Source organism: Stomoxys calcitrans, chromosome 2 (genome assembly GCF_963082655.1).
Source record: "Stomoxys calcitrans chromosome 2, idStoCalc2.1, whole genome shotgun sequence".
NCBI lineage: Eukaryota > Metazoa > Arthropoda > Insecta > Diptera > Muscidae > Stomoxys > Stomoxys calcitrans.
Genome location: NC_081553.1, coordinates 170,188,561 through 170,211,072, shown reverse-complemented (window position 1 = coordinate 170,211,072; position 22,512 = coordinate 170,188,561). Strand labels below are relative to the sequence as shown.

General features: G+C 37.4%; 1 protein-coding gene across 1 annotated transcript in view; it reads left to right on the top strand.

Annotated features, from left to right (window-relative positions):
• LOC106091063 (tryptophan--tRNA ligase, cytoplasmic) overlaps window positions 1-17,060 on the top strand; it is a 47,704-nt gene extending 30,644 nt beyond the window's left edge. Inside the window, exons 4-5 of the mRNA XM_013257471.2 lie at window positions 16,355-16,736; window positions 16,805-17,060. Of these exons, the coding sequence (XP_013112925.2) occupies window positions 16,355-16,736; window positions 16,805-16,897 (475 nt within the window). The 3' untranslated portion in view covers window positions 16,898-17,060. The remainder of the gene's footprint in view (window positions 1-16,354; window positions 16,737-16,804) is intronic.
• The last annotated feature ends 5,452 nt before the right edge of the window (window positions 17,061-22,512 follow it).

Below are 22,512 nucleotides of genomic sequence, written 5' to 3'. Positions count from 1 at the left end.
TTTTGTTATGACTTTCAATAACTGTGCTTTGTATGGCGCAAATCGGTACATAACCTGTTACAGCTGCCATATAAACCGATCTTGGATCTTGACTTTTTTAGCCACTAGAGGGCCCAATGCTCATCCGATTTGGCAGAAATTTTGTGCAATGGCTTCTCTCATAACCTTCAACATACGTGTCAAATGTGGTCTGAATCGATCAATAGCTTGATACAGCTCCCATATAAACCGATCTCCCGATTTTGCTTCTTGAGCCCCTACAAGGCGCAATTCTTATCCGAATGGACTGAAATATTACACAATAACTTCTACAAAGTTTACCATTCAATTCATTTATGGTCCGAATCGGACTATAACTTGATATAGCTCCAATAGTATAACAGTTCTTATTCAATATTCTTCATTTGCTTAAAAAGAGATACCGTGCAAAGAAATCGATAAATGCGATCCATGATGGAGGATATATAAGATTCGGCCCGTCCGAACTTAGCACGCTTTTACTTGTTTCTTCATTGCTTTACATCATTACATTTCTGGGAGACACATTCAATCCTATACAGTCCATTGCATACAGAAGTTCTTCTGGGAATTATACATAGTCCATCGAAGCATTTTTTGATTTTCGCTGTGGAGAAACAGTATCATCAGTGATTATAAAAAAAGTTGACAATAATCACCTTTCATGACGGCCCGATCTACGTCCCTGACTATTACAACAACATTGTGCATGCGAGTGACAACATCAACATGACTTTGCACTAGTGCAAGGGGGCAAAATGTTGAAGCTCGTTCATTCCATCTTTAAACAAAGCCATCTGCTTTGCACTTGTGTACTAATCTACCCATCAAAAACAAACAACATCGGCATCTAACCATTTGTTTTGCATTCCAAGGTCATGTAATATCATCAGTTGTTAACTCATCGTCCAACTACTAAGATGGTCCGTCCGCCATTCTTCAAATAAATTAAGGTGATATTTTAATATGCACCAATCTGGTGCCGTATTACACATCATGTCCGTCCGTTGATCTGTTGAAATCACCGCTATCAAACGAGTAAAGATATCCCCCGAAATTTTGCACACCGACTTCTTACCGATGAAGGTCGTTGGGGATTGCAATTGGGTCATATCGGTTCAGATTTGCATATAGCCCCCATATAAACCGTTCGACTATTTTGGCTTCTTGAAACCCAAGAGGCTTTAATTTTCATCCCATTTGGCGGAAATTTTGCACAAAGACTTCTGTTCTGACTTTTAACAATCGTGCCCAGTATGATCCAAATCGGCAGAGTTGACTTCTTGAGACCCCAAAAGCCTAAGTTTTTGTCCAATTTGGCTAAAATATTGTACGCAAAGCACGTTTAGACCATCCAACATCCACACCAAATCCCGCCCATGTAGGTTCATAAGTGTATATAGCCTCCATATAAACCGATCACCGTATTTGACATCTTGAGCCCCTAGAAGCCACAATTGTTATCCAATTTGGCTGATTTTGCAAAGTACACAGTGTGTTTTATAACGACTTCCATATAAACCGAACTCCCATTCAGTCTTCTACGTCCCCAAGGATCCTAAACTTTTGGCAGACTTGTTTGCAATTTTGTACGTACAGTACAGTACATATGTGCCCTTCAACTAAGTTAATTTTTGGAAATTTTTAGTATAATGAATTTAGCACGTTCTTACTTTTTAATAAATACTTATCTGTAGGCATAATAGCAATTAATTCTGAATTAAGTGTCGATGATTTAATTCATGTTATCATGTTCATGTTATCATGAATTTCTGATGATTAATAAAAATCTGATTAAAATTTCAAAATGTTAGGCTAATAAAACAACTTGGATTGTTTGTAAACACAAACAAATTTTAGTCGTATAAGCGGAGGTTTTTTTAATACTCCGATTTCATTTTTTTACCTTATGATGTACAGCAAAAAGCCTATGGAAATAAGTGAAAGTTTGTAAGGAAAGTGTGCCTGCATCTAGAAAAATTTAAGTTGTGACCAGATAGGCGTGAGGAATATCTGAATTATTCTTTATTTTCTTTTGGATTTTACATTGTTTTGGCTGCGCTGTTTACTCATACCAGCGGTGAAAACATATCAGTTGTTTACTGTTTATACGAAATTGTTGTTGCTAAGTTGAGAAGAAGAATCAAGAAGTCACAAAGAAGTTTGTGGTGCCCTAGGCATTAAGCCCAACATTTAAGCACTAGAGAAACGAGACCTTTTGACTTTTATTGGGTCGTACCTAAACTAATTACTGGCATAGATCCTCACCTGAATATTCAAATTTAAGAAAAACAGCCATGATTTCTGATACCAACTAGAGCTGGCAAACTATCGATAATCGAAACATTCGATATTTCTAATAATATATATCGGTTGTATCGATAGCATCGTTAATTTCGCATCGCCTATATTTCCAAAGAAAATGAGAAGAAACAAGTACTAAGTTCGGCCGGGTCGTATCTTATATACCCTCCACCACGGATAGCATTTGTCGAGTTCTTTGCGCGGTATCTCTTTTTAGGCAAACAAAGAATATTGAATAAGAACTGTTATACTATTCTAGCTATATCAAGTTATAATCCGATTCGGACCATATATGAATTTAATGCTGAACATTGTAGAAGTCATTGTGAAATATTTCAGTCCATTCGGATAAGAATTGAGCTTTGTAGGGGCTCAAGAAGCAAAATCGGGACATCGGCTCATATGGGAGTTGTATCAAGCTATAGATCGATTTAGACCATATTGAACAAGTATATTGAAGGTTATGGGAGAACCCGTTTTACAAAATGTCTGCCAAATCGGATGAGAAATGCGCCCTCTAGGGGCTGAAGAAGTCAAGATCCCAGATCGGTTTACATGTCAGCTAAATATATATAAGGTTATGTACCGATTTGCGCCATACAAAGTACGGTTATTGAAAGTCATAACAAAACACCTCATGCAAAATTTCAGCCAAATCGTAAGAATTGCGCCCTCTAGCGACTCAAGAAGTCAAGATCCAAAATCGGTTTATAAGACAGCTATACGTGCAAAATTTCAGGTAAATCGGACTAGAATTGCTCCCTGAACTGAAGAAGTCAAGACCCAAGATCGGTTTATAAGTCAGCTATATCAGGTTATGTACCGATTTGCGCTATACTAAGCACATTTGTTTGGAGTCATAACAAAACACCTCATGCAAAATTTCAGTCAAATCTAACGAGAATTACGCCCTCTAGAGGCTCAAGAAGTCAAGACCCAAAATCGGTTTACGTCAAAGCAATATCAATGTACAGACTGAATAAAACAAAATTTATGCCAGTTGAATGATATCATTGTTCAAAATTTTAGCCTAATCGAATGAAAATTGCGCCCTCTATAGGCGCGATGTATCAGTGTCGGATTGCTTATTTTTGTTATAATTAACAAAAAATTTAACTCTTCCGATAGAATCGATTGGAAAATAATCAATTGATATTCAGATAAAAAATAAAACACCCGCTTTAATACCAACACCATTGGAACTACTTCAGTGCCATCATTTGTGGTCACACCTTCTGCTTCCAACAAAATTTCTGGTTTTAATAGAACTTTTTCTTCTCATGGAAATTGTATCAGCGGGATAACTGCATCGCTAATTCCCCGAGCCCTTCAAGAGCAAAGACATCCAATAAAAACTGTTTGCGTTATTATTTTTTCCCAAAGGGTGAAAGAGTCGAGTTAATGATCAATAATTTTCTTTTATTACACCCATAGAAATAAGTTTGTTGACATCAGGAAACACTGTCTGCTGATTTTTAATTCCAATTTTTTAACTATTGAAGGAAACATTTTAAAATCAACGAATTATATGCTAATAGATTTTTAGTCATTTCTTTTAATTGAAATTATTTAAAATAAATAAAATGTTAGAATTTAAAACAAAACTTATAAATAAGTAAATAAAATATTTATTTAAAGAACAATTTTTTTCTAAAGACTAAATGTCAAAAACAAAAAAAAAAATAAAAAATCTAAAAAAAAATTTAAAAAATGTAAGACGAACTTTTAATAAGATTTATAATTAAGACAAAATTTTAATCAAATTTTTAAAAATAAACTTTCAATAAATTTTTATAAAACATTTCTAAAAACAAAAAATTTGGCTTAAGCGGCCACCTCAAAATAATTTTTTTAAAGACAATATTATAATGAAACATTATAAAGATAAAATTTTAATGAAACGCTTCTTAAAGACAAAATTAGAATGACACATTTTGTAAAAACAAATTTTAAGAGAATTTTTGTAATTCCAAAAGTCCCAATCAATGAAACATACATAGGTTAGGTTAGGTTGAAAAGAGGGTGCAGATATTAATCCGCCCCATGCCACTATGGACATATATTTAAGCCAGTAATCGGCTTGTTGTGCGCTCTAAAAACTATAAAGTAACCTCGAAAAAGAAAATCTAAGTTAGGAATTCCGTGCTACTTACAAAATCCTTAATTGTTTTCAATACCACTCCCCTAAGTTCGTTCATGTCTGGTATTGTGTCTCCACCTAAGTGCCGGTATCTGTTCGACGCGAAAGCCGGGCAATGAAATACTCCAACGTCTCATTATCTTCATTATCATGCTATCACTTGCCACACCGAATTTAAATAAGTGAGCTCGGAGTTCTATGTGTCCCGTTATGATACTGACCTCCTTCTTGCTTCCTTTCAGTAATAGACTTGTATTCTCACTATCTGGATCCCCCCATAGGATTTTCGCCGTCCTACCGACCGTTTCGCTGTTCCACAATGTTGCATGCGCATTCGTCGCCAACTCCTTTAAATCGGACTGCGTCGACCCGAAAGGCTTCGGGTTAACCAAGTTTATTGATGGCAGTCCTCTGGCCTTCACCGCCAAATCGTATGCCCGTTCATTTCCCCTTACTCCGTTATGGCCCGGCACTCAAACGATGCGGATTTTGCCATCCTCGGAGAAGGCGTTAATCTCCTTCTTACACTGCAAGACTGTTCGTGACCTTACCGTCCGGGTTGTTATTGCCCTTATGGCAATTTTACTGTCGGTAAAGATGTACATACTCGATGTACTCGCGTTAGCACCACACCACTTCGCGCATTCCGTGATCGCCCGGATCTCCACCTGCAGGACCGTATTATGGTTAGGCAGTCTAAAACAGATATCAGTTCCTGGGTTCTCAATGTAAACCCCCAGGCCCAGGCTCTGTCCTCTAGCTTTGATCCATCCGTGTAACATGATCTTCCGGATGGCAATACTAGGATTCCGTCAATCCAAGACTGTGGCGATGGCAGCAGAATTCAAGGTTCATCTCAGGTATCCGATCGGAAACCTCTTCCCTTCCTTCCAGGTTTCCTATAATCGCCTCGATTATACCACGAAAGTATGAGCGGCTCCCATCCTCAATCCATTCTCCCATCGCCTTAAGTTTCAAAGCTGCAGTGGCTGCCTCACACTTAATCTGTACGTCAATGGGTCGGATATCTAGAATAGTCTCATGTGCCCTAGTGGGCGTGGTCCCATCGCTCCGCCTATACCAAGACAACATATTCTCTGAACCTGTTGTATGGTCCTTATGTTGCACTTTTTCTCCATAGCAGTCCACCAAACTACTGAGGCGTAAGTAAGTATTGGTTTAATCACGCTCCTGTAGAGCCAGTGGACTATCCTCCGATTCAGGTCCCATTTCGAGCCTACGGCCCATCTACATAGTGCCCAACATCTGTGAACCTTTTCAGTACGCTCCTGAATTCAGTTTCCTGTCCAAGATCACACCCAAGTATTTGACCTTGTCATTGATCGTATTATTGGAACCGTGGGCGTTAAATTCGCCCACCTCGTCTTCCTCGTGATCAGGCATATTTCGGTCTTCTGTGGGTTAACATTGAGACCTCTGGTTCTAGCCCAGTCATATGCCATATGCAAGACCCTTTCGGCCCTTCTGCATAGCTGGTGTGGATCCTTACCTCTTGGAAGTATAATAACATTGTTTGCGTAGCAGACGGTTCAAATCGCTCCTCAGTCAGCATCCGCAATAGGTCATTTATGATGGTCACCCATAGGAGTGCCCCCCGTGTGGCGAGCCCTGCGCCACTTTCTCCCTTATATTTATGCCATGGGACACACAATTTTTCCACATGTTCCTTAGCATATGGTTTACCCAGTCTCTATGGACCGGGTCCACCCGATACTGGTCTAAGGACATTGCTGTGAAAATTTTGGCCAAAACATACATAACATCAATTAAATTTTTTCTAAAGACAAAATTGTAATAAAATTTTTTTTTTCAAATTTGCCTTTTTTTGTAGACAAAAAAATTTTCTAAACGTCGATGAAATGTTTTCTAAAAACAACATTATGCAACACATGCTTAAGGTCCCCAAAAAAATATTTTTCCAACAAAAACATTTTATAATAAATTATTTTTTTAAATTTTTCTAAAAAATATTAAATAACATTTTTTCTACAAACAATGATATTTTTTAGAAACAAAATTTCAATATTATATTTTCTAAAAACAAAATTTTATTGAAATTTCTGTAAAGACCAAAATTTAAAATATTTGTATACCCTACACCACTACTATGGTACAGGGTATTATAGCTTAGTGCATTTGTTTGTAACAACCAGAAGGAAGAGAGATATACCCATTAACTAATATACCGATCAACTCAGAATCACTTCCTGGTTCGATTTAGCTATGTCCGTCTGTCTGTCTGTCCATGTTAATTTGTGTACAAAGTACAGATAGCAATTTTCATCCGATAGTCTTCAAATTTGGCACATACACTTTTGGGCAAAAAGATGAAGGCCATTGAATTTGGAAAAAATCGGTTCAGATAATGCAATAAAATGGGCATTTGTTGCCCCATTCCTCGACATTATTTGTGAATATCATAGAAATCGGTTCAAACTTAGATATAGCTCTCATGTATATATATCGCCCGATGTTCACTCCTAGAGCTACTGCTAGCGCATTTATCGACCAATCTTCCCAAAATATTGCACAAGGCTTTCCTAGACGACTTCTACAATATCTGTAAAGTTTGGTCGAAATCGGTTCGGATTAAAATACAGCTCCCATATATATGTTCGTCCGATTTTGAGAAATTTTGCAATAAAGTGCTTATTTGTTAACCTATTCTCCCGAAATTTGGCAGAAAGTATTTTCCCTTAATGCTACTGCTGAATTTCATCGAAATCTGTTCAGATTTAGGTATAGCAGTCATATATCTATATCGCCTGATTTTCACTCCAAGAGCCACTGCAAGCGCATTTATTGACCGATCTTCCTAAAATTTTGCACAACGTTTTTCTCAAAGACTACCACAATATCCAAGAAATTTGGTCTTAATCGGTTTAGATTTAGATATAGCTCCCATATATATGTCCGCCAGATTTTGAGCAACATTGAAAGAAAGTACTTATTGTAGGGTATTATACAGTCGGCATCGCCCGACTTTTGGCTTTCCTTATGGCAGCCCCCATCGGAACCATTCTGTTCCTTGAACAAATCATAGGAGACCTACCGGAGGTACCTTCGCAAGTTCACCCAGTTTACAGAAGAAACGGCTCCCCAAAAAGGAGAGCCTACGTCTCTGCAGACCCACACATGAACACAGCAAGTGCTCAATAGTCCCCTCTTCATCCTCATCGAGGAAACACCTACAGAAGTCATTGTGCGGTATGCCTATGCGCGCCGCCATGCGGCCTATAACGCAGTGTCCGGTTATGACCTCTGTCAAGGTGCTCATCGACCTCTCATTCCCTGGAATCCCCTCATGCCCAGGAACTCATGTTCGCTTCACATCGTGGGCCCGGAGCCTACCATTGTCTCCAAACAGTCCGCCACGCATTTTGACCTATCCATCCTCGACCCCAAGGCCTTGAGCGCCGCCATACTGTCCACATAAATTCTGAGTTTCGAGGGCGGTAAGCCCCTTTCCAGAATTTCTCTGGCGGCCACTGCAATGGAACAGACCTCTGCCTGAAAGACCGTACACTCGTCCGGCAGTCTCAGAGATCTACTAATATTGAGTGCATCAGAGTAGACCCCCAATCCAGCCCAGAGGTCTCATCCTCCTCAAGTACAGCATTCGCCCTCCATTCGTCCCTGTTAGGAAATCGAATCGCGAATGTCTGTTTGTCTGAAATGTTTGTTTTTTTAGAACAATTTTCATTAAAAATTTTGTTGGAAAAAATGAAGATTTTGGCTTAAAGAAATTTTTATTAACTTTTTGAATAAAACCACCACAAAATTGTATCTTTCCAAAAAATTACATTGCGATTCGGTCTTTAAAATTATTGCATTAACCCTCTTTCTAACTCGAGCTAGAATTTTTCCAAGGCAGCTCTGTTCTTGGGTATTTTTCGTCGTTAATGGGTTAATGCAATAATTTTAAAGACCGAATCGCAATGAACAATATTTTTTTGGAAAGATACAATTTTGTGGTTGTTTTAATCAAAAAGTTATTAAAAATTTCTTTAAGCCAAAATCTGCATGGAATTTTTTCCAGCAAAATTTTTAATGAAAATTGTTCCAAAAAACAAAAATTTCCTAGGCCGAAATTTTGTCTTAAAAAAAATTTCTGAAAAAATTTCAACAAAATTTGGTTTTAAGCTAGAATTTCATTACAATTTTGTCCTTAAGAAAAAAAGGGCCGCCTTAAGCCCAGGCCTTAGTAAAATCTTGTCTTTGTATTTTAAAAAATGGCTGATATATATATATACCGATGGAGATCACCGTATTATGGTATATATCCGAGGTGGTGGGTTTCTTGGCAAATGCGTACATCAGACTGAGCCTTGTAATACTGTTTGTGCGAGACGTGAATGGTTTGCATGGTTTTCAGCTGTTACCTGTGTGTGTGTTGCTGACGCCTTTTCGTCGGCGGCACAAACGGCAGAAAAATAAACAGAGCTCACGGACAGTGTAAGCAACTCGTTTTCCTTTATTCGATCGACGCATTATTGTAATTTCAAATAGCATTGTTGTTATTTTACACTTGGTTGATTGTTCGGGAGTTACTATCCCTCATACAAACGCAATTTATTATTTTCAGCTGTGTTAGCGTGCCCATCACCGGCTGATAACCCTGCACAGCCCAGGTAGACAGAGGTGGACAGAGGTAAATGTAAAAGGCGGCTTTTGGTTTTCAAATGAGAATTTGTGTTAGTAATAAACTTTAAAAGGTTTCTAATGTCATTTTATTTAGGGTTTCTAACATGGAAGTGAAGTCATAAATCAAACGTTCTTGTATTATGATATCCTAAGTTTTTAATAGAGTGATGATTGCACGACCGACAAACAACGTGTTTGAAGGCAACTTTATTATTGCATTAAAGCTAGTTTTGGCATGACTGAGAAGTTAATGGATTTAATCATCTCTGTTACAAAATCTGTCAAACTAATTTTATTTTAAACAAAATGTTAAGTTAAAACTTGTCATTGAATTTATTCAGTAATACTCAAATTTGGTTGAAAAAAGCGTCAAAATATTAAAATGAAACAAGTAAAAAGGCGTTAAGTTCGGCCGGGCCGAACTTTGATACCCACCACCTCGGGTATATATGTAAACCACCTTTCGTCAAAATCCGGTGAAAAATGCATACCTTATACACCATAGCAGCTAAATTGAAATATGTTCCGATTTGGACGAAATACTAATAAGTACAAGTCATTGTTCAATTGTGTATAACAATATATTGATCTTTTTTGTAGCTATATCTAAAAATAGTAACGGAAGGCGAAAAGCCTAATATAAGTCACAGCGTAAAATTTCAGTGAAATCTGATTATAAATGCGCCTTTTATGGAGCCAAGACTTTAAATCTAGGCTGATTTGGACCAAGTCTCAGAAAAATGTCGAAGTGCCTAACACAACTCACTGCTCCAAATTTCGGCAAAATCGGTCAATAAATGCGTCTTTTATGGCCCAAAAACATTAAATCGAGAGATCGGTCTATTTGGCAGCTATATCCAAATCTGGACCGATCTGAGCCAAATTGAAGAAGAATATCGATGGTCCTAACACAACTCACTGTCCCCAATTTCAGTACAATCAAATAATAAATGTGACTTTTATGGGCCTAAGACCCTAAATCGGCGGATCGGTCTATATGGCATCTATATCCAAATCTGGACCGATCTAGGCCAAATTGAAGAAGGATGTCGAAGCGCATAACACAACTCACTGTCCCAAATTTCAGCAAAATCGAATAATGAATGAGGCTTTTATGGGCCTAAGACCCTAAATCGGCGGATCGGTCTATATGGCAGCTATATCCAAATCTGGACCGATCTAGGCCAAATTGAAGAAGGATGTCAAAGGGCCTAATACAACTCACTGTCCCAAATTTCAGCGAAATCGGATAGTAAATGTGGCTTTCATGGGCCAAACAACCCTAAATCGGCGGATCGGTCTATATGGGGGCTATATGAAGATATAGTCCAATATAGCCCATCTTCCAACTTAACCTGCTTATGGACAAAATAGAATCTGTGTAAAGTTTCAACTCAATATCTCTATTTTTAAAGACTGTCGTGTGATTTCAACAGACAGATAGACAGACGGACATGGCTAAATCGCGATCTTCGTAACGAGCGCAATGCATTTGTAGCACACCACATTTTGCCTTAACTTTTAAAAAGGATTCTTTTTGCTTTCTATTCTAAGTAGAAACAAAATCAAAGCTTATAGATTCCAACTGATTAAAGCAATCCAACGATAAGATAAAACTACCAAAATAAAAAGCAGCGCAAAAACAGGTGAATGAACGAACGATACACCGATTGATTTTTATGCTGCAATACACACGCATTGAAACATTACTCTAAGACTGCTGAATGACAGGGTTTGGCTATAGTGTGTGTGTTGCTGATGCTGGATGATCTTCTTGAATTGGCGGTTTATACCCTCCACCATATAATGGGGGGTATGCTAATTTCGTCATTCTGTTTGTAACTACTCGAAATATTCGTCTGAGACCCCATAAAGTATATATATTCCTGATCGTCGTGACATTTTATGTCGATCTAACCATGTCCGTCCGTCTGTCCGTCTGTCCGTCCGTCCGTCTGTCTGTCGAAAGCACGCTTACTTCGGAAGGAGTAAAGCTAGCCGCTTGAAATTTTGCACAAATACTTCTTATTAGTGTAGGTCGGTTGGTATTGTAAATGGGCCATATCGGTCCATGTTTTGATATAGGTGTCATATAAACCGATCTTGGGTCTTGACCTCTTGAGCCTCTAGAGGGCGCAATTCTTATCCGATTTGAATGAATTTTGGCACTACGTGTTTTGTTATGATATCCAACAACTATGCCAAGAATGGTTCAAATCGGTCTATAACCTAATATAGCTGTCATATAAACCGATCTTGGGTCTTGACTTCTTGAGCCTCTGAGGGCGCAATTCTTATCCGATTTGAAAGAAATTTTGCATCACGTGTTTTGTTATGATATCCAACAACTGCGCCAAGTATGGTTCAAATCGGTTCATAACCTGATATAGCTGTCATATAAACCGATCTGGGATCTTGACTTCTTGAGCCTCTAGAGGTCGCAATTATTATCCGATTTGCCTGAAATTTTGTACGACGGATTCTCTCATGACCATCAACATACGTGTTTATTATGGTCTAAATCGGTCTATATCCCGATACAGCTCCCATATAAATCGATCTCTCTCTATTTTACTTCTTGAGCCCCCAAAGGGCGCAATTCTTATTCGAATTGGCTGACATTTTACACAGGCCTCCAACATATAATTTAATTGTGGTCCAAACCGGACCATATCTTGATATCGCTCTAATAGCAGAGGAAATCTTTTCTTATATCCTTTTTTCCCAAAGAAGAGATGCCCGGAAAAGAACTTGACAAATGGGATCCCTGGTGGAGGGTATATAAGATTCGGCCCGGCCGAACTTAGCACGCTTTTACTTGTTTTTTAGTGCGCTCGAACAAAGGTACTCTAATATCATCCAATGTTCGTGTCAAGGAGCCATGCTTCCACCATATTGCACAGCTCACTAATTAGTGAGTAGGTGGAAGCATGTAATCTTTTTGGAGCTTAGCGGACTGATCATGAAGCTTTGGACAGCTTCGAATTCACGATCTCGATAGCTTCTAAAAAGGTTTTTATTTTGCTTTCTATTCTAAATAAAAGAAAATTCAATGCCTATTGGTTTCACCTGGACAAAGAAATCCAACGATTATCGTTAAGTAAAATATTTTGCTTGTTAGTTTGAACAAGTAAAAGCGTGCTATGTTTGACCGGACCGAATCTTATATACCCTCCATTATGGTTTACATTTGTCGAGTTCTTTTCCCGGTATCTCTTTTTAGGCCATCAAAGGATAAAAGAAAGTAATTGCTATGCTATTGGAGCTATATCAAGTTATGGTCCGATTTGGACTATAATCAAATTGAATGTTGGAGACCATTTTAGAAGTAATTTTATAAAACTTTAGCCAAATCAAATAAGAATTTCGTCCTTTAGGGGCTCAAGAAGTAAAATAGGGAGATCGGTTTATATGGGGGATGTATCAGGCTATAGACTGATTCCGACCATATTTACACGTATGTTGAAGGTAATGGGAGAAGCAGTTGTACAACATTTCAGCCAAATCGAATTTTAATTACGCCCTATAGAGGCTCAAGAAGTCAAGATCCCAGATCGGTTTATATGGCAGCTATATCAGGTTATAGACCGATTTAAACCATATTTGGCACAGTAGTTGAAGGTCATAACGAAAATTTCAGCCAAATCGGATAAGAATTGCGCCATCTAGTGGCTCAAAAAGTCAAGACCCCAGATCGTTTTATATTACAGCTATATCAGGTTATGGACCAATTTAAACCATACTTAGCACAGTAGTTGGAAGTCATAACGAAACACGTCATGCAAAATTTCAGCCAAATCGGATGGAAAAAATGGCTAGATCGACTTAAAATGTCACGGCTATCAAGAATATATACAGTTTATGAGGTCGAATATTTCGAGGAGTTACAAACAGAATGACGAAATTAGTATACCCCATCCTATGGTGGAGGGTATAAAAACGTTAGTAAATAATAAGTGGGGTTTCCAAGGAATATTTAGTAGTACTTAATTAAAAACAAGTAAAAGTTCGGCCGGGCCGAATCTTGGAAACCCACCATCGTGGATTCTGCAAAATATTTATACCACATAAATTTAGTTGAAGGGCATAATTTTATTCTACATACCAAACTTTTGTCAAACCAGCAAAAATTGAAGCTTCTAGGAACCGAACAATGATGATCGAGAGACCGGTTTACAAAGGAGCAATATGAGCTTATAGACTGATTTGGACCGCATTTTAACGGCAAATCGGACAAGAGTTGCCGCTTCCAGGGGCTTAAGAAGTCAAATCGGGAGATCGGTTTATATGGGAGATGTATCAGGTTATAGACCGATTTAGACCGTATTTGGCACAGTTATTGGAAGTCATAACATTGGAAGTCCTACATGCAGAATTTCTGCCAAGTTGGACAAAAATTGCGGCTTGTAAGGGCTCAAGAAGTCAAATGGGGAGATCGGTTTATATGAGAGTTATATCGGAATATAGATAGATTTAGACCTTACTAGGCACAGTTATTAGAAGTCATAACAGAACTCCACATGCAAAATTTCAACCAAATCGGAAAAAATTTGCGGCTTTCAGGGGCTCAAAATATTCAAATCGGGAGATCGGTTTATATAGGGGAGATATATAAGGTAACAGACAGATATGGACCGTGCTAAGCACAGTTGTAAGAAATCATAACAGAACACCTTGCGGATTCCAGGGGCTTAAGAAGTCAAATCGGGAGATCGGCTTATATGAGAGATATATCGGGTTACAGTCAGATTTGGTCCGTACTTGGCACACCACATGCAAAATTTCAGCTAAATTGGGTAAAAATTGCGGCTTCCAGGGGCTCAATAAGTCAAATCGGGAGATTGGTTTATATAGGGGACTAGCTGTACCAGGCACGCTGCGCTGCGCCTACTTTTATTTTATATGGAACAAAATTTTCCTTGGAATATTTGTTTTCGACAATTAAAGAGCTTTTAGTAAAATACCATGCTACGAAAATTGTATATCACTGGACAAACAGTTTAACAATATAAGTGCCTTTATTTGAATCCCATATGATCTTTATTGTTCTACGAATTTAAGTTTGGATGTAAGGTGTACTCCATTCTTAAAATACTTTATTTCTCATGATGGCTGATTTAGGGGTGTGTTCGGGGGTGAGGTGGTCCCCCAGACACTTGTCCCTGAAAAAATATCATCGTCGTGCTCTTCTCTCAAATACCATTTATTTAAACCATATATTGTCATTGGTTTTGAGGGGGAGTTTACAGGATGAGGCGTCCCCCAAACACATGGTCCCAAAATTAGTTTTCAAATTCGTTTTCTAATCTCAAAAACCTTTCATTTGAGTCACATATTGGCATGGTCGAAAAATGTTTAACCTTTGGGGGTGTTTTGGAGAAGAGGTGATGCCTTAAATACATGGTCCTACATTTGGATATCAAATTCATATTCTACTCCCAAATACCTTTATTTGAACCTCATTTTGCGATGGTCAGTAAAAAATTGCTGTTTGTGGGGTATTTTGGATAGACCCCCAGAGAATTAGTCCCGAAAGTGGGTATCAATCCTTGCTATACCCCCCAATTCCTTTCATTTAAGCCCCACATTGACATGTTCGATAAATATGCCCGATTTGGGAGTGTTTTGGGGAGTAGGTGGTCCCCCAATCACTAAGCCCTGAAAATATATCAGCAACGTGCTCTATTCTCATATATTTAAACCCCATATTGCCATTGGCCTTAAAATTTGATATCAAATTCGTTTTCTAATCTCAAACACCATTCACTTAAACCCCTTATTGAAAAAGCCAGCAAATATGTCCGGTTTGGGGTATGGGCTCTAAAATCAATGAACATCAAGCTCCATTTTCTTGAAGACCTAATTTGTCTTGGTGAGCAAATACGTACTACTTGGGGGTTGTTATGGTGGTGGGACGTCCGCTAGACAGTTGGTCCCAAATGTTGATGTCAGATTCATGGTCTACTCCCAAACACTCTTCATTTGAGCTCCATTTTTCCAAAGTCGGCAAACATGACCGGAACTTGGCTTTGAAAATATATATCAGATTCGTGTTCTTCTCTAAAATACTCCTTATTTGTGCCTCACATTGCAATGGTCAGCAAATTCTTCCTATTTGGGTGGTGTTATGGGGGTGGAGTGGCCCCATAGAAACTTTTCCCGAACATTGATATCACATTCGTGCTTTACTTCCAAAGACCTTTCATTTGAGCCCCATATTGCTATGGTCGTAAACACTTGGTCCCACATCTGGATATCAGATTCGAATTCTAACCTCAAATACCTTTTATTTAAGCACCATATTGCAATGGTCAGTAAATAAGTCCTGTTTGGGGGGTGCTTTGGGGAAAGGGGTGGATAGAAATTTTGTCCCAAATTTGGATATCAGATTCGTATTTAACTCGCAAATACCTTTTATTTGAGTTCCATATTGCCATGGTTGGTAAATATGTCCGATTTAGGGGTGTTTTGGGGGTTGGGGTGGTCACCCAAACACTTGGTCCTACAATTGGATATCAGATATGTTTTCTAATTTTAAATACCTTTCATTTGAGTCCCATATTGTCGTGATTGGTGTATATATATATGTATTTGGTAGGTTTTGGGTTGGGGCACCCACCAGAAACGCAAAAATTATCACCTTGATAAATTTCTATATTAAAATAATTATTTCAAATGAAATCTGTTCGTTTTTTCTTGGAATTCCATAATACTCAATATAGTATTTAAGGCAATTGACATGGAAGTCATAGTGATTAAAAGTCGAAATCTATCAGTCAATAGCAAGAATGAATTGATGTGGAATGTTTAAAATTAACTTTTTGAATTTTTGATTTTCTTCCAAAGAAATTTTTTATAATAATAAGATTTTGCGAAAAACTTTAATGAAATTTGACGAGTCAAATGAGACTATATTTTATCTGCTGTGCGTGTCCCGTACTGACAAGTAAATACAACAGGTTCTCATTTTTTTGAGTTATTGAATTGAAATGTCTGAATTAGCGGTTATGAAAATTCGAAAGTTGTTTCTGTCGTATCGCAATCGGAGGCGAACGCGAACGGGGTTGAGGTTTTAGAGCCGTAGCCGGAATCGGGGACCGGTATGAAGTTAAGTAAACTTGTCCTAACTCCGTATAAGACTCCGACTCCGGCTTAATAACTCATATTGGTAGATTAACCATATTGGTAGATCTTTTAATTTTATATGTTTTTTTTTTTTAATTTCAGACAAGATTTTGATCAGAAAATAATACGAGTGGAAAAATGTGTGACTTTCAATAGTGTTAGCTCTCAATACTTGTTAATGCCGTGCGCTGTTGATCACGATCCATATTTTCGCATGTTTCGCAATAAGGCTCCACTCTATGGTTTGCCCGAATGTGGTAAAATAAATTCAGCTTTCCTTCCCCCATTGCTGGATACGAGTGTTGAGAATTCTGCAATTTTTTTGACTGACACATCTAACCAAATTGCCGATAAAATTACTAAATATTACAACTCTAAAAAGCAAGATGGCGTTACGGATAGTGACATCTTATATCCGTTTCTACTTTGCTTCATAAAGGGAGATCTTGAGAGATCTCAAGATCTTAAAACAAAAGTTATTCAGGTAAGACTCACATGCGAGTGAGAATTACTTTCGTGGAAATGGTAATTCATGTTTCATTTATTTTTCAGACTGTAACTGATGTTGTGGAACAGTACCAATCGGCTCGTGAACTAGTTGATGACAAAATTTTGCATCAATTGATGGAGAAACGCTTCATTTAATTTTGATGGAGTAAACACACAAGAAAATTAAAACTGGATTCAATAACGAAATTAGTGCATTCAATTAAAAAATTCGCTAAAATCGGATCTATAAATTTGTATTATTGATTAACAACTTTGCAATATGGATTTATGTACCAGACTAAATCCAATTAAAGCAGTTATAACCTGAGTAAAATAATTTTTTTTTTTTGAAAGATGTCTCCTCTTTTAATTAATGTTTTTATTAATTTAATAAAAGTAAATCATAGATTATTTGATTGCGAGTTCAAGCTTGAGTTTTCAATTGCACAGGCCGAACTATACAATGATTGCATGGGTAAGACATTGATATTTTTCTCATTAATATAAAAACTATTAGTTTCACAGAATTAGATTGCGTATAAAGTACATACATATATATATATATATATATATATATATATATACTGGGTGATTTTTTATACCCACCACCGAAGGATGGGGGTATATTCATTTTGTCATTCCGTTTGCAACACATCGAAATATCCATTTCCGACCCTATAAAGTATATATATTCTTGATCAGCGTAAAAATCTAAGACGATCTAGACATGTCCGTCCGTCTGTCCGTCTGTCCGTCTGTCTGTTGAAATCACGCTACAGTCTTTAAAAATAGAGATATTGAGCTGAAATTTTGCACAGGTTCTTTTTTCGTCCATAAGCAGGTTAAGTTCGAAGATGGGCAATATCGGACTATATCTTCATATAGCCCCCATATAGACCGATCCGCCGATTTAGGGTCTTAGGCCCATAAAAGCCACATTTATTATCCGATTTTGCTGAAATTTGGGACAGTGAGTTATGTTAGGCCCCTCGACATCCTTCGTAAATTTGGTTCAGATCGGTTCAGATTTGGATATAGCTGCCATATAGATCGATCCTCCGATTTAGGGTCTTAGGCCCATAAAAGGCACATTCATTATCCGATTTTGATGAAATTCGGGACAGTAAGTTGTGTTAGGCCCCTCAATATCCTTCGTTAATTTGGTTCAGATCGGTCCAGATTTGGATATAGCTGCCATATAGACCGATCCTCCGATTTAGGGTCTTAGGCCCATAAAAGCCACATTTATTATCCGATTTTGCTGATATTTGGGACAGTGAGTTAGGCCCTTCGACACCCTTCGTCAATTTGGCCCAGATCGGTTCAGATTTGGATATAGCTGCCATATAGACCGATCCTCCGATTTAGGGTCTTAGGCCCATAAAAGCCACATTTATTATCCGATTTTGCTGAAATTTGGGACAGGGAGTTGTGTTAGGCCCTTCGACATTCTTCGTCAATTTGGCTCAGATCGGTTCAGATTTGGATATAGCTGCCATATAGACCGATCCTCAGATTTAGGGTCATAGGCCCATGAAAGCCACGTTTATTATCCGATTTTGCTGAAATTTGGGACAGTAAATTGTGTTAGGCCCTTTGATATCCCTCATCAATTTGGTGCAGATCGAACCAATTTTGGATATAGCTGCCATATAGACCGATCTCTCGATTTCAGGTTTTGGGCCCATAAAATGCTCATTTATTGTCCGATGTCGCCGAAATTTGGAACAGTGAGTTACGTTAAGCCTCTCGACATAATCCTGCAATATGGCGCAGATCGGTTATGATTTGGATATAGCTGTCATATAGACCGATCTCTCTTTTTAAGGTTTTGGGCCCATAAAAGGTGCATTTATTATCCAATGTCGCCGAAATTCAGGTATACAATTTTGACCGGATTTTGATGAAAGGTGGTTTACGTATATTCCCGAGGTGGTGGGTATCCAAAGTTCGGCCCGGCCGAACTTAACGCCTTTTTACTTGTTTGAGGTTAGGATTTTCATGCATTAGTATTTGATTAGAACTGCCCATGCATCCCGAAAAATGCACTGTTTGGTGTGGTTTGTACGCTGGTGGAATCATTGGACCGTATTTTTTCAAAGATGCTGTTGGACGCAACGTTACGGTGAATGGCGATCGCTATCGTTCGATGCTAACAAACTTTTTGTTGCCAAAAATGGAAGAACTGAACTTGGTTGACATGTGGTTTCAACAAGATGGCGCTACATGCCACACAGCTCGCGATTCTATGGCCATTTTGAGGGAAAACTTCGGAGAACAATTCATCTCAAGAAATGGACCGGTAAGTTGGCCACCAAGATCATGCGATTTGACGCCTTTAGACTATTTTTTGTGGAGCTACGTCAAGTCTAAAGTCTACAGAAATAAGCCAGCAACTATTCCAGCTTTGGAAGACAACATTTCCGAAGAAATTCGGGCTATTCCGGCCGAAATGCTCGAAAAAGTTGCCCAAAATTGGACTTTCCGAATGGACCACCTAAGACGCAGCCGCGGTCAACATTTAAATGAAATTATCTTCAAAAAGTAAATGTCATGGACCAATCTAACGTTTCAAATAAAGAACCGATGAGATTTTGCAAATTTTATGCGTTTTTTTTAAAAAAAAAGTTATCAAGCTCTTAACAAATCACTCTTTATATATATATATATATATATATATATATATATATATATATATATATATATATATATATATATATATATATATATATATATATATATATATATATATATATATATATATATATATATATATATATATATATATATATATATATATATATATATATATACAAATTTAATTTTATACATAAGATAAGATATATAAGATATACATAAAAATTCCGCTATATATAAAATTCAATTTGTGTTTGTTATTGGTTTGTGTTTGTTCCGTATAGATTAAAAAACGGCTGAGCCGATTACCTTGACATTTTCACAAACTGTGTAGGTTGGTCTGGAATAAAACATAGGCTATATAATTTTTTGATATCGGGAGAGAGCGGACCCTCCCCCTTAACCCAAAATTACTACCCAAAATAAAAATCGACCGATCAAGACAATATGGGATTCAAATGAAAGGTATTCAAGAGTAGAGTGCGAATTTTAAAGTTGGGTCCAAGTACCTGGGGGGCCGCCCAGCCCTAAAACCTCTTACAATAAGTTTATTTGACGATCATGACAATATTGGACTCAAATGAAAGGTATTCGGGAGTAGATTACGAATATGGTCAGGAAGTACGAATAGGCTTTATAATTTCGCATATTGTGTATGTTGTCCTGGAAGGAAACACAGGCTATATATTTTTTTGATATCGGGCGGGTGCGGACCCTCCACCATTACCCCAAAAACATCACCCAAAATCTAAAGTGGACCGTCGCCCAACGCCAACTACCACCAAATGGGCATATTAGCCTACCATAGCTATATGGGACTCAAATGAAAGGTATTAGGGAGTAGATTAGAATGTGACATTAAAATTTGCGTTCGTATCTTTATTATTAGGTTATTTGACCCATTATGACAATATGGGACTCAAATGAAAGGTATTTGAGAGTAGAAAACAAATTCGTAATCCAATTTTGGAGCCAAGTGTTTTGGGTTACATCCTAAAACACCCCCTAAACTGAACTTCATTTCCGTTCTGAATAAAGAACGAATTTGATATCTACTTTCAGTGCAAAGTGCTGGTGGCCGCCCCAGTCCCAAAACACCCTCCAAACGGTTCATATTTACCGGCCATGGCAATATGGGGCTCAAATTACAGGGATTTGGAAGTGCATATTTGAGTCGAAATGCCCTAAGAAAGAATATTACCACCAGGCATCGAGAAGGGGCAAATTCTCACACATCAATGAGTGACTTCCACTTCAAGTTTAAACTCAACGAAAAGGGACCTTTTTTTATAGTCGAGCTCGAACCGTGTCCCGCTGTGCGACACTTCTTTGGGAAAAATTTTTTGAATGACTTTGCATGGCATTGTACCTTACTGCTTAGTCTGATGTTCCCGCCAGGTTTCGAACGCGTTCAGCGTCATAGGCTACAATGGCACGAATTCGATATCCGTATTCAGGGCGATGTGTCCCCACCCTAAAAGATATTAGAGAGTTAAAGAAGGCGCAGCGAATATATATATATATATATATATATATATATATATATATATATATATATATATATATATATAAAGATATATAGATAAGGATGATCCCGGTGCCATTCTAATTAAAGAGCTTTTCAATTTTGATACTTCAGACTATTTTCTAGAGAATTATATGAAGTAATACGAAACTAAAATGATTTTTCATTTTGCGATGTGAAGTGTTTTCGCTATAAAACACATATTTCTATTCCAAAAAATCTTTTTCTGGTCTAACACATATATATTGCAAAACATTTGCAAATCGATCAATATTTTAGTATAGACCCCATATAAGGTTCCATTTCACATTTAGAGATTTTTATATTGAGTTTAAGGAAGCCTAGATGAAATTTAGGGCAGATAGAATTTGAGTTGAGGAACGTTTTATACATCGTTGGAAAGGTGTGAAAATTTCCTTTAAAATACCTTATATTGCGTACGTATGGCGGTCGGCTTTCATTGCTAATGATGACGAGAACAAAAATAATTTGCAATATTCGGCTATTTTGAAAAATGAACTTTTATGATTTTTCCTGTGCTTTGTAGTAGAAGTGATACAGGAAAAATGTTTCTGACACACACATTTGCAATAAAATGAGACACAGTACTTGGTTTTTAACAGTGAATATAGCACTTCTTGAAAATCGATTTTTTTAGTATTTTGGCTGCCATGACCTCAGTTATAGCTAGGATATGGCGAGAAATACCTTAAATCGTTGGGAACATTTCAAACTTTAATTCAAGCTCAAAAAAAATTTAAAAAAATCTGTTGGAACTTTTTTGCCAGAGTGAAACTTTTGAAAAATTTTGCCATATTTGTCTTAAGATAACGAGGTAGTTTCATATCGAAATGAGTCAAATCAGCACTTAAAATCTTTCTTAACACATCCACTTTGTAAAAATGGATAGAAATGATAATGCTTTTAAGTCAAGTCAAAATTTTGATATTTTAAAATTAAACAACTCATAACTCGTTAACAATACACATGACATGCATATTTTTTTAGATCTTGTCAAGCTCTTTCTCTAGAATATCAAATCATGCAAATCGATTCTGTAGATCAAAAGTTATGGCGCCAGAGAGTTGGCGAAGTCAAAAGTGGTGAACTTTGGCACTCTGTATCTCACCCTGTATTAAAGGTTTGGACCCACGGTAGTACTTTCCTGAAAGCTTATGTTCTCCTCTACAAATGTCTAGAACAAACGCTAAGATCAACAGATAAAAAGTTGTAGACTTATTTCCAATTGTTTTGCCGTTTGGCCCACTGTGCGTCGTTGTATGCACATAATGCATACAGTTGAATTTCCTTTGTTGCTTTTGCAAAGAAAAATTCATACCGTATGATATCAATGGTACTGATAGCAAAGCAACGTGAATTAATGCCAAAACAATACCGTATGCTATTTATAAATCATCACATCACCATACAATACGATATTGTTTTGGTATTCCATTTCTATCAATACCGTTGGTATAAATTTTTCGGACAGTGTAGGAGATGGTAATACATCTCTTCATTCACAATTTAATCGCAACCCAATGAAAAATACATTTTTGTACCGTAAAGATGTAAAATCTGGACACCGATACAATTTAAAACGTTTAAG